Source organism: Dromaius novaehollandiae, chromosome 5 (assembly GCF_036370855.1).
Source record: "Dromaius novaehollandiae isolate bDroNov1 chromosome 5, bDroNov1.hap1, whole genome shotgun sequence".
In the NCBI taxonomy this organism is placed as follows: Eukaryota; Metazoa; Chordata; class Aves; order Casuariiformes; family Dromaiidae; genus Dromaius; species Dromaius novaehollandiae.
Window position 1 is genome coordinate 57,286,077 of NC_088102.1, and position 12,799 is coordinate 57,298,875.

Below are 12,799 nucleotides of genomic sequence, written 5' to 3' on the forward strand. Positions count from 1 at the left end.
CATAGATACTTCCTTGCACGATCAAGGCCTTGTTGTACATTTCTTAAATGGATGTTTGAAAGTATATTAAATTAGTATTTTCAGAGTCTACAAAATGTAGACATGCCATCATGTCATTTAAATCACCATGACAAGATTTAAGCATGGTAGATATCTCTATTATTTGTTGATAAAGCTACATATAAACAGTGCATATAATTCCCTCTGTGAGATTACTATCACACTGTAATTCTACATAGGGGAAATGATAATTCCGTTGCGAATAGTTTTATATGCCTTCAGGAGTGCAGACCATGGCTCAAGTTCAGTTTGTTGATGCTTAACAGACAATCCACTGCTGAAAGACTTTTGCTTATACATACAATAAGTATAAATACAACCAATTATTTGAGGGTTTTCATGACTAACAGGAAGTCTGGCTGTAAAGATGAGATGATTGGCTTGCTGGATGAGATGAGATGAGATGACTGGTTTGGTGCATGAGAGGAGAGCGGTGGATGTTGTGTGTCTCTTCTTCAGTACGGCTTTTGACACTGTCTCCCATAACATCGTCATACACAAGCTGATGAAGTACAGGCAAGATTAGGGCACAGTAAGGTGGTTTGAAAAGTGGCTGAACTGCGGGGCTCAGGGTTGCGATGAGAGACCTGAAGTCCAGCTGGAGGTCAGTGAGTAGTAGTGTCCATGAGGGGTCAATACTGTTTAACATCTTCATTAATGATCTGGACGATGGGAGCGAGTCCTCCCTCAGCAAGTTTGCAGACAATACAGAACTGGGAGGAGTGCCTGATTCGCCAGATGGTTGCACTGCCATTCAGAGAGAGCTCGACAGGCTGGAGAAATTGGCAGAGAGGAATCTCATGAAGGGTCAGCAAAGGGAAATGCAGAGTCCAGCTCTTTGGCAGTCTGAGTAATGTTCCCCTTTTATATATTTCAGCCTTCAAATGTTTGTGGTGATGTGTTATCCTGAGAAAGCTTTATGATGTGCTGACTGTTACAGATTTTGCTTGGTCTTAGCTCAGCATTCGGCTTGATGATAAAGTAATATGATCTGATGGCTAGCTGACATCAAAATAGGCAAACTTGCTTCCTTCTTCCATCTCTTCCCCCCTGTCCCGGACAAGTTCTCCTGCCTTCTTCTCAGTGCTGGCACTGATGCATGACAGATCTGTTCAGGGGAAATCTCAAATCAGCAAAAACTGTAATTTTTTCTAGTAGAATTAGATTTTTTGTTCATTTATCTCCATGAATTATTTCACTGTGTGGTCACATGAATGACAGTGCTGATGCAAGGGAAGCAGGAGTTCATGACTGGAGGTGTGGGGAAAAAGAAATGGCAAAAGAATTTTATCACTTTTAGTGGCAACTAGAGATACCATAGCTGTATCTTCAAACTACACCTTCAGTTGAAACTGGAAAGACAACAGAAATTTTGCTTAAGCTAGGACTAAAAATTATATATAATACAGGAATATATAATTAAATGATATTAGAAGTATAGGTAGTAAAAGTGCCTGACATTTTTTACTGTAATGCTAAAATGCATTTTAAAACTTGCCTTCATACTTGGAAAGTACTTTGATCTTAAAAACAAACTACATAATGGAAAAATGGTATGATAAACTACAAGCTGCCTCTAAAGAAAATAAGCAAAAAGCCAATTAGCCCAGTGCCCCATTTCAACAAACACATGGGAACATATCCAATTATCTTGAAAAAGCCAATTAAAATAGAATGAATAATCTAAATTCCAAAACTAAATATTTTCTTTGATAATTACATTTATTGAGAAGCTACTGCTAACATAAACTGTGAAATATTGTCTATCTGTCATGTTTACAAGCATCACAGACACCAAAGTTGTTGCTCCATTGTCTTCACATGTATTGCAGTTTGCCTTAGCAAGTAACCAATGCGACATTAAACATGGCTGGGTTCTGATAAACATCTGACTATTTGGTTTAAGTAAAGCAGAATAAAGATCAAGTTTTAACAACAAAAGGAATCTTATTTTGTCTTTTCATTATAAGAATTTCAAAAAAAGAACTGAAAGAATGTATGGCTTTATACTCATGGTTAACAGCATATGATTACACAGAACGTGAATATGTACACAAGAGGATAGAACAAAAAAAAGTCCTTTTATTTGAAAAATCTGCATGCAGGCTAGGCATAACGGCAATTTTAATAGTGAGAGAGTGGATGGGTATTAAAACTGTCACGTCAGACATGAAAAATGGAAAGGCTATAGTATGGCTCTCCTTCCTTTCTGAGTTGCAGAGTTATACTGAGAATAATGCGTATCCCAGAGAAGCTGGCCTTTCTTAGAATCTCAAGGAGCATGATGCCACTATATTAATTAAGTCTGAGCCTACATGACAGAACAGGGATTAAAATGACAACATATAAAAACATTTACTATGGAATGCACTGGCATACAACTGGAGAAAAATGAGTTCAATTTTTAGATGTGTATCTTTTAAACTTGAACAAAGTTGGACTTTGGCCACATAAGAGCATAAATAAGATGCATTACAATGAACATGAGGCCTCAGCATTAAGGACATCATGTTACTCGTCCATCCTATTCCTGCTACCTTTTCCATCTGCAGGAAAACAGTATGGGAATTAAGCCTATTATAGCACAGCTTCTGAAAGGAAATCCCTTCATGATGAAAATGTGGATTAGAATGTACCAGATTGACAGAGCGTTAGCACACAATGTTAGTTTACTGATAAATTAGATCCTTAATTTCAAACTATAAATTATACATAAATATAAAAATTCATATCTCAGAGGATTTACCATGTGACGGATTTCCTATACTTGTGCTGCTTCTTGTAATCTTTTCACTCCACTAATGGCCACTGTCAGAGACAGAAGGCTAAGTTCACATTAACCCTGTTTGAATGCTCTTAGGTTCTTATGCTCAAAGGCCGAACCAGATTTGGACAGTAGCCTGTTGTAAGGTTTGCCACCATGAGGAAACACTCTTCTCCCTATTAGTTCTCACTAATACAGTAATTTGGGAAGCTAGGCAACAGTGTTAATAACACTAGTGTGATTTTTCAAATGTAGTATGGATAAAACACTGTTGACTACCCTGCCCAAATAATCAGGTTTGTAAAGTCAAGCACTGAAAGTAAGAAAAAAAAATAAATTTTCACATGCATTTTTTATTTGACTTTCATATGTATATGGATTCTAAGAGACTTTAGTGACATAAGCATATATTTTTTCATGAGTCCTCTAAATCACCCATTTCACTTAGCCAGAAGTGTGCAGGGGAATGCGGGAAAAGAGATAGCTTTCTCACAGTAAGGGCAATCTTGTAAGGATGAAGATAAAAATCTTATAAGGATTGCAAACAAGTAAGATGCTATCATATCAGTTTATTATGCAACTGATGATTTCATCTTCAGAGCAAAATTTGAACAATGGTCCATACTTGAACAAATGAGTCATATGAACACTGTTCATCTTTGGTAGAGGCAGGGTTCCCCTGAGAAAAAAAGCATGATGCAAAGAAGCGATGTATTATAATGCGTATTTACAAAGAGGCTGAAAAAAATGAGAACGGCTGGTTCTTGAATCCCAAGTGCCTGGCTTGTAATACTTTTTTAATGTACAAACATTAAGTAAGTATTTATGAAAAAAGACAGATACAACTCCAACCTAAATGGGGCAGGCTATGCAAGGGTGTAAGCATAATGTGTCACGTGACCCAAGAGTAAATGCTGACCAATGCTAACAAAGGAAGGAAAGGTGCGAGTATCTTTAGCTTTCCCCCAGTTAATCTATGCCTGGTTTAGCCTGATTGACACTGCATTTTAAAGACAAAAACTAAGTCATGAAATCCTTCAAATTGTCATATTTGACTGAATTTCCATCCCTTGACTTTCCTCCACCTGCAGCACACTAGACAAGGTAATAATTTATGATAATTATATGAAAATATACAATTAATATTCATCACCTCTCATTTCTCATCACTTTAGATGATCAGTAATGCAGAGTAAAAATGCTGTCAGATTTCTAATTGCTTTGTAATGGGCCTGAAGTAGGGAAATCGTTAAAGACAAACAATCTGTCACTTGTCTGTTACCTTAACTATCTATCACTTAAAAAAAAAACACAACTCATTAAATACATTGCTAATGAACGACAAAAGACTGTACTCACTGTGCCCAGATGTACCTTTTTAAACAATATTGTAAATTGCTTAAATAATTCCCAAGACATTTTCAATCATTTTGTGGAAATTTAATGGAAAACATATATTTTCAGTGCATGTTACATCTCATTTGTTCACATCATTATGACATTTAGTCTATCATATCACACATCTCCTGGGAGACAAAACTTTGTTTTTCTTTTTTACTGTTGACAAATGTGACCTAATTAAAACAAATTCTGGAAGAGCTGAACGCTCAGATCTCTGACATACTTTTCTCATAAAAAAAGAAAAAAAAGTATATTAATAATTTTTAAAAAAAATCCTACCTCTTCCAAGGATTTTAATACCTAGATTAAAAAAGAAGCCTAACATTGTCCAAAATTGAACAAATTATTTTATCTCTGGTAGTGAAAGAAGTGTTCCCAAGAGATAGAATTCAGAATTTTCACTTATACCATTCCTTGAGTCAGCTGTCTACTATAGCTCTGGCAGAACAATTCATTTGAAAAAAAACCTCCTCACTGTACTCAGCTGAACAGTCAAAATGAAATCAGTAGGCCAGAAGGAGCATTGGCAAGAGCCTATATTGAAATATTGCACATAGCTCTCATTAATTGCGACATTAAAAATAAAGTCAGAAAAATGGAGAAAGAACAATACAAAAATGATTTAAGAGAAAATATGTTACTGTGAAAAACTTAAAAGTGCTCAATCTCTTAAATTTAACAGGAACAAAGAAATATTCAGTGCCTGTTTGTGTTGGTATGTATTTGATGCTAAAAGGCCCTACAATTTAAGGCAAAGGGTGTAATAAGAATTGACAGCTGAAAATGGAAGCCAGACAAAATCAAAATTAGAATTAGGCACAATTTTTAACAGTAGGGTAATTAGCTATCAAAACAGACTGTCTCGGAAGTGAGGAATTTCTCATTTCCTAATGTTGATAGTTGGAACATACAGTGCTCCATAATATAGAGAAATTCAGACTAAGTAATCTGGTGGTTCCTTCTGGCTTTATTGCTCTGAATCCTATTTCTTCTGAGTCATAAAATATGAAAGCAGAGAAGACTCTGATGTCACAGTAGAAAACCGGGAATAAAATAAATTAAAAAAAAGTTAAGCTAACAGACTAAATCAGGAATAGTGTTTCCTATTAAGAACAGTACTAAAGTGTATGCTAAATTTTAGCACGCTTAAGTGCTGTCCAGATGGGAATTAGTTATATTAAATGACTTTAACTTTTCATCTATAAAAAGGTATTAATCTCAAATTTCCTTATTTCTCAAATATTCTGAGTGTTCTAGATGGTAAGTAATCTTACAAAGACTTACCTTCTGATTTATATAAAATCTGTGTTTATGTGCATCTTTTGTACACTTTTATAGCAATATAAAACCAATACAAACAAAAAAGCCAGAAAAAAACTTCACTGCTCTAAGCACACTTTGAAAAATACACATTGTCTTCACAAGTAAAAATGTAGTTAAAATTTAAAAAGTCTGGATGTTTCAACTGTTTCTTGAAAGAATAAAATAAAAATAACAATCTTATCTTTTACTGTATTAATACACGACACAGTAGCCCAGGGAACTGCTGCGCATAAAATGAATCAGAAAATTCTTCCCTTGTACTTCTATCACAACATAGCACAATACAATGTAACTTTTAAATAAAGCATGTATTAAAATGTTAAATTTTCCTCATAAAAAACATTTAAAAAACACAGCCTATATAAAAATTATCTTACATTTACCATGGGAAGAAGACTTTAACACATTTAGGTATCCAGCTGCAGTGAAATCAATAGCACCTGCATATACTTACATAAAATTTGTTGAAGATAGACAGGGAACTAATGAAACATGGTTTCATATAGACTTGGGTCCTGTGTCTCCTGTACCTTCCCATGACAACAGTCCCAGATCCTCTCCATGACTTCAACGGCTATATACTGCAAATTGCTTTGTTTTTTCCACACATCCTAGACTTGCGCTACAAGTTCCCCACACTTCCCATATCACTTACCTACTTCAGTTTTGATGACAGAAGGGGAAAAAGCAGCAAATCCTATGGCTAGTTTGAACTACATGCTGCAGTAGCAGCCAGTAGCTGCCAAAAGTTCTGTCTGTTTTATCCTGGGTCCCTCTCTCCTACATACCCATGTGATTTTAACAAATCTTGAGGTAACTTAATATTTAACAACATTGGCTTGGAATTGATCAACAGTGTCAAAACTTATTACGAGCGGACAGAGTATGGTCAACTAAACCTAACCACAACAGTACCTTAAAACATAAGGCTATGATTTCCCCCAAACTGGATAGATAAAATCATTAAATAAGAAACTGAGCCACAAAGAATATAGTATAAGGCCTGAGAAACCTATAGCGTTTTTTTTCATAGTTCATGCATTTTGCAGTTCATGAACCTCAAACTGTAATATTAAACAGACTAATTTCTTTTACTGCTGAACATGCATAGAAAAAAAATGAGTTTGACCTCTGAAATTGTTCTGACTTCAGAGATATTTTGATAGCATTTATAATTAATTTTCTATTGAACATAATATTACAGAGAATGTTATTATTAGATACAAATGCTCACAATTTCTCAGGTAACTCTGAGTTTACACTGCATTACCAACTGGATTCAGGTACCAATCCTATAATGAATTCAAATGAAAAAACACTATATACAGCATTTAAGAGTCTTGGACTTAGGGACTAAAATTGCGTGACATCACCACATCTTCTACAATTTTCCTTTTAATCTCCTCCCCTCCGTGACAAACGGTACTTCTTAACACATCAGCCCCAACCAACAGCTGAGGAGACTACACTGAGCGCTGTGGGACTTTCCAAGTTACCTGTGGGCTGACTGGCTATCAGCAAGCCAAACTGAAGAAAGTAACTTATGAAGTCGTACTGAAACCTTCATCTCAGGGGATAAATTCTGATTTCAAAAGGGACTATATAAATTAGCTCACATTTGATACACTTTAATTCAATGACTTTAGTGGAATATGTAATTACGTCTGTAAGTCAGCACTGCAGAAGTCAAAATTTCATTGACAGAAGGAGCTGGATCGTACTGTGGCTCATATATCATCAAATGTACTGCCCAAGCGCAAAGACATCTCTGCCCCTTTTGACAACTGCGGACACCCACACAACAAATTTGACCTCAACTACCAAAGTATAGCAAAGGGCAAAATACTAAGGTATTCAATTCTCTGTAGAGATGAGGGTGTCTAGGAAAGAGAGGAAAAAAACCCAAACTGACTCCCAGGCGGTGAGTAGATCTGTAAATTAGATAATATTTTCTTCATTTACCTAGAAAGCCTCTTGCTGCGTAACCCGGCTGCTCTAAAACGGCGAGGAAAAGGCTGCTCGTGCGGCCCGTGCGCCCAGCCGCCCCCGCGGCGGGAGAGGGGCAGGCGGAGCCCGCTGCCCGGCGCCAGGGCGGTCTCGGCCCGGGGCAGGCAGCAGAGGGACGCGGCGCCCGCTGCGCGCCGGGTCTCGCCGCCCGGGGCGGCCTCCCCGGAGAGAGCGGGCGGGTGGACGTTACCGCGGGGCCGGGCGCGAGCTGCCGGGCGCGGCCGTTACTCACTGAGCCTCGCAGCCGTTGCGTCCGCGCGGCAGCGCCGTCGGTCGCCATAGCGACGGCGTCAGGCCCCGCCGAGAGCTCCGCTTCCTGCCGGTGCCGGCGCCACTAATGCCCGGACGGAAACAGGCAAGCCGGCCCGGTAAGGCCTCCGGACTGTTGCCCCTTCCACTCGCAACTCTCGGAGCTGTGTCAGAGGGTGCTGTTTCCTCCCGGAGGAGTTAATCTCGCGCACTGCCCGCCGCCATTGCCGGGCTGGAGCCGCGGGGCAGGTGGGTGCGAGTGAGTCGTGCCGCGGGGCTGGGCGCCTCACGCGCCCCTCTGCGGGGCAGCCTCAGCGCCTCGCGCCGCCAGCGACCGTTGGCGTCCATTGGCGATAACGGCCGTGGCGGCGCGCGCGCCCCTGGCGGAGCCGTGTCGCGGCGGCCGTGCTGAGGGGGCGGCGGCGGGAGGGCTCCGGGAGGGCCCCAAGTGCCGCGCGGGGCTCAGGAGGCTCCTCCTGGCGCGGGTTGGCTCCGCGGGTTGAGGTGCGGGCGTCCGGTCCGCCGCCGTGTCGGTCGGCGCGGAGCCGAGCCCCGGCCGTGGCCGTGGTGCGGCTCCGCTGCGACGCGGCGGCCGTGTCGTACTCGGGGGTGGGTCGCGCCGCAGGAGTGTGGCCCCGGGGGTACTTGCGTTTCTCGTCTAGTTTTAAAAGCCTTTGAGGATCATCCCGGGGGAAGGAGTTGGAATAGAACATACAGGTTGGGGAGTGGGAATGGAAAGATTTGCATACCTGCGTGATTCTTTCTGAAAGGAAAACAGGAGGCTTTACTCTGTAGTCGTACCTGCCCTCTTTCTTCTTGTAATTCTTGTAACTCAGCAAAGTTTGAAAAGCACACTTCTCCCATTTAAAAAAAGAAAAGAATCTGAAGTAGAACAGAAGTTGTCAGAAAACATTTTTTAATGCCAAAGTGGAAAATAGCGTTTTCTTTTCTTTTGACAGTGGCAAAATTACGTGATGCTCTACTGAGAAACAGTGTTATTCCATATCAGGAGATTCCTGGTAAATCAGCTATTGTAAGTTTGGGGCTTCTGTGTGGCTAAGTGTCTGCTTGAAGCTTGAATGTTGATGTATCATTATTGACATTAACTTCCTGTGTCTTATTCCAGGATTGACCAAGTAGAATTTTGCACTTTTGTATACCTAACTTTCTAAGATATTAATCATAGTATTCCTTTAAAATAAAGGTGTGTATTACTTGTAACATGGGTAACATGCTCATAAGGTTAAAGGGCCAAATGATTCTAAGGAGTTCATGGACAGCTTATGAAACACAATACCCGTAGGGATAGGAAAGGAAACAGTCTAAATCCTTTTCTATGTGCTGTCAAATCTGTGGGATGTTTTGGCTGTTTGAATTAATGAACTGTTTTTTTGTGCTGTAGATTTCATCTAGGGGGAGAGGTATGCTTGAGGGCCACAGTCTATTTCATGCTCCTGTAGTTTGTCATATTTCCTCACTTTTAATTTTTCAAATGTTCTTTTCAAATTATAATTATTATTTCATTTTGTTAAGCAGCGCTAAGAAAGTAATTTCTTAGCCAGACAGGCTATGGCCTTTGGAAGGATAACTCAAAAGGACTGGTACAAAATCTTGGGTGCAGAGCCATCAGACAGTCTGACAGAACTAAAACGGAAGTACCAAAAACTGATTTTGTTAGTAAGTATGTTTTTGTTCTTTAAATCGTGCAAAAATAACTTTGTAAACCAATAAAGTAATAATTGCAGGCTTCATTTTACAGTTTTTGTATAAATGTGAGTAATCAGAGTATGTTTAAACCAGCCTAAATGAACTGATATTATAAGTATGAAATAAATGTTAAGAGCGTATGACTTATCGTTACATTACATAAAGTGGATGTTAGTGGTGTGGTTCCAAAATATCGATATATTTCCCAGCTTTGCTAAACACTTGTGAATGAATCAAGCCAAATATTTCATCTAGCACCTCATGAAACAGTAATCAGGCTTGCAGGTCAAGAAAGGTCATTCACTGTTTGAAATACATAGTCAGGAAATGCGCTGATCAGTACTTGTGATATTTACTATCATGCCTGCAGTTAGTGTCCTGAATGCAACCCATAATAAATAATGAGCATTTTCAAAAAGCAAAAAGTTTTTCCTGACAGTCTGCAGTAATGGGGTAGAAAATGTATAAGAGAAAAATACAGAAATGTTAACAACTTTTATTTGAAGGTTTCTGGTGCATTTGTGTAGAGTCATATGTTTGGTTATCCATTAAGACTTCATGTTCTCAGTATTCTCTTCATTTTTCCTGTATTCCTAGTATCCATGCATAAGAATCTTAGAGGTTCACCAGGTTACTTCATGTTGTTCTTTGTTCTCCTGTATTACTCCTTCCCCTGAACGCTAACTTTTTGCTCAAATCACATTTTGGCCTGGCTTTCTGAGAAAAGGAGACATATGTAATTAAACTATCTCAATTATTTTTGATACTGTTGGCCATTGTCAACCAAATTTGATAGACAAATAAAAATCCCAAGATAACTAAGCTCTTTTAAGTTTCATGAAACCTGACGAGCTGCTAGAGAAGAAAGACCCAAGTTAGTGTTCCTGACAGAAAGAAGGTGAGCAGAACTTGGCTTATGTTGATTGTTTTAGAGAGCTGGTAGCTGGATGGTCAGTATTGGCAGGGTGCTAGATTAGCCATGCACGTGCTCTCTTGCTTGATCTGAGATGTCAGATGGTAGAAAGCTGAAATTTTTAAGTGAGGTAAAGTAAATGCCAATCTAGGGGGAACTGGTCTTGTTAGGTTTGAAATAAACTCATGCCTTTTTTTTCTGTCCCCAGCCCCCTTAAATTGTTTTCAAGGTCATTTCACCAATGTATTCTGAACTAATGCATTTTGATACTCTTTCTTTTCAGCTGTGTTTCCTAAGTAATCCTGCTGTACATTAGCCCATCTCAGTGCCTCTTAATAACTTTAAGTACTCAGATTAGTTTCAGACAAATTTCACAAAGAAGTAGGATTCTTAAATTTTACACTTTACAAGACATTTGCAGGTAGATGTAGGACAGAAATCCTTTGGTTCTCACTGTTAAACGTGAGAAAAATCAATCTCAGAAGTCTTTGGAAACCAAGCTTCTTTGTTCCACTCTTAACAGTAATAGTTGTTTCCTTCAACATCTTAATACTTCTTGTTTTATTCAATTACTAGTAAAATATAAATAAATTAATAATGATCTCTCTTCTTAATGAAGGGACTGCAATGTAAAATATCTCTTCTGTTCAGGTGGCTAACTTAAACTGAATGCTATGATGGAATTAATGTATTTCTTTAACTACAGACCTATGTATAATAATTAAATTAAAATAATATATAAAGGATTCTTCAGAGCAGTTTGCCACCTGAATAAAACAGAGCAGAATTGAAACTACATTTCCTTTTCTGTATCAACTTAAAAGAAATAATACTGGCTTGTAATGTTATATCACCATACTTTCATGTAATTGTTTTGAAGCATATAAAATGAAAATTCTTGCAGTTACAACTGCCTAAACTTTGCTGCTGCTAAAACTATATTTTAATAAGCTAACTATTCTTTAGGATCTGCACTTTTCCAAACTAAGTGGTCAGCGTTCTTTATTTGAAAAGTCAGTGGGAAATGTTGGAGAAAATTGGAATATAGTACTTTTTTTTTTTTTTCCCCCCCACTCCTACACTGCTCAGAATTCTTTGGCTATTAGTGATGGCAGATGCATGCTCTCTCTCACTGTCTCTTTTTTTTTTTTTTTTTTTAATTTTTTTTATTAAAAAGCCACATTGGTGCTTACTTGTAGGTATTTTCTCCAAGGCAGATTTTCTGCTCCTTGTGTGTTGCTGTTGCCATATGTCCTTTCTCTGTTCATCTTTTTCTTTTAGCTGAACTGTTACAGGCTTTTTTTGTTTGTCTATTTACTGATACGGCATCTAGCGTGGTCAGTCTGTAGTCTGTGACAGGCATAAAGGCATCATGGTAATAAAACAGTTATTTTTATACACCTTAAAAACTCATTGGCTATAGGAGCGACTGGAGCCTACAAAACATATACCTTCATTAAAAGGACCTTCCGTAATTGAAGTGTGAAATGCATTGCCACAGATGTTGAATTCAAGAGGTTCCATGGTTCAAAGAGTTGTGAGATATTCATGAAAGAAAGGTCCACTGTGGCATGCTAACACAAAAATTAGCGTGTCTGGTTCAGAAAATCCCTGAGCTGTGGACTTCTGCATATTGGTAGAATATGAAAGGGAAGGTGTTGCTATATGTTTGTCTTGTCCTAATGCTATTCCCTAGGTGTCCATTACTGCTCATTATTAGTAAAAAGTATAGTTCTGGGTTGACCTTTCATCTTATGTGTTGTGTCCCATTCTTGGGAATTAACCCCTTTGCTCCCCAAGTAAAGCTTGTACTTGGAGCTCTTAGTGGCTGCATGCCTCTAACTCGTAAAATATTCATTTATGGTTTTCTGAAGTTGTTGCTGGAGATACTGGGGGTGGTATCACTGTGGGCAGATCTACATGCAGATGCTCCAGGCAATTCTTTGCACTGTAATGGTAGTGATTTAGCAGAGTAAGTCCAGTTTAGAAGCTGGGATGGCAGACGAGCAGTTCCATGTGCTGCGTATGAGGAGATTTCATGACAAATTACTTGGTCAATACAGAGAGTTCTGACTTATGCATAGCTGCAGAAGTTAACCTTCTGAAGAAGTGTACTGTCCTAATTATTTAAAAATTCAAAAGTTTATAAAGCAGGTAAGATCTCAGATACCAATCGCAGTTGATAAGATATTCATTCTGTAGTGGTAAATATCCTAATCACAGATTTTCATTAGCATCAGGGATAACCAGTGGTGGAATTTAAACATAATTCTGCTGTTAAAATAAAAATGGCAAATGCCTAAGTCCAAGCTTTCTTGAGATGATCCACAATGCTTCATGTTGAGCATTTGCTTTTTGCCATCTGCTATTTTCTG

At 38.7% G+C, this 12,799-nt stretch overlaps 1 protein-coding gene and 1 long non-coding RNA gene across 8 annotated transcripts in view; one reads left to right on the forward strand and one right to left on the reverse strand.

Annotated features, from left to right (window-relative positions):
* On the reverse strand, positions 1-7,908 carry LOC112996448 (uncharacterized). 2 transcript variants are annotated; one of them, XR_003262444.2, is made up of 2 exons: positions 7,511-7,908; positions 1-1,168 (listed from the first exon to the last, which is right to left on the reverse strand). It is a non-coding gene; the product is annotated as an uncharacterized LOC112996448 (long non-coding RNA). The 2 variants fall into 2 exon arrangements; XR_010389469.1 differs by having other exon boundaries at positions 1-1,311.
* Positions 7,909-7,974: 66 nt separating this feature from the next.
* The window catches only part of DNAJC24 (DnaJ heat shock protein family (Hsp40) member C24), a 42,231-nt gene continuing 37,406 nt past the window's right edge, over positions 7,975-12,799 (forward strand). The window contains exons 1-3 of one of the 6 annotated variants that reach the window (XM_026121877.2): positions 7,975-8,053; positions 8,764-8,837; positions 9,338-9,481. In XM_026121877.2, the coding sequence (XP_025977662.1) occupies positions 9,374-9,481 (108 nt within the window). In that variant the 5' untranslated portion in view covers positions 7,975-8,053; positions 8,764-8,837; positions 9,338-9,373. Of the gene's footprint in view, positions 8,064-8,763; positions 8,838-9,337; positions 9,482-12,799 lie in introns of all 6 variants that reach the window. The other 5 variants (XM_026121868.2, XM_026121890.2, XM_026121882.2 and 2 more) reach the window with 5 other exon arrangements.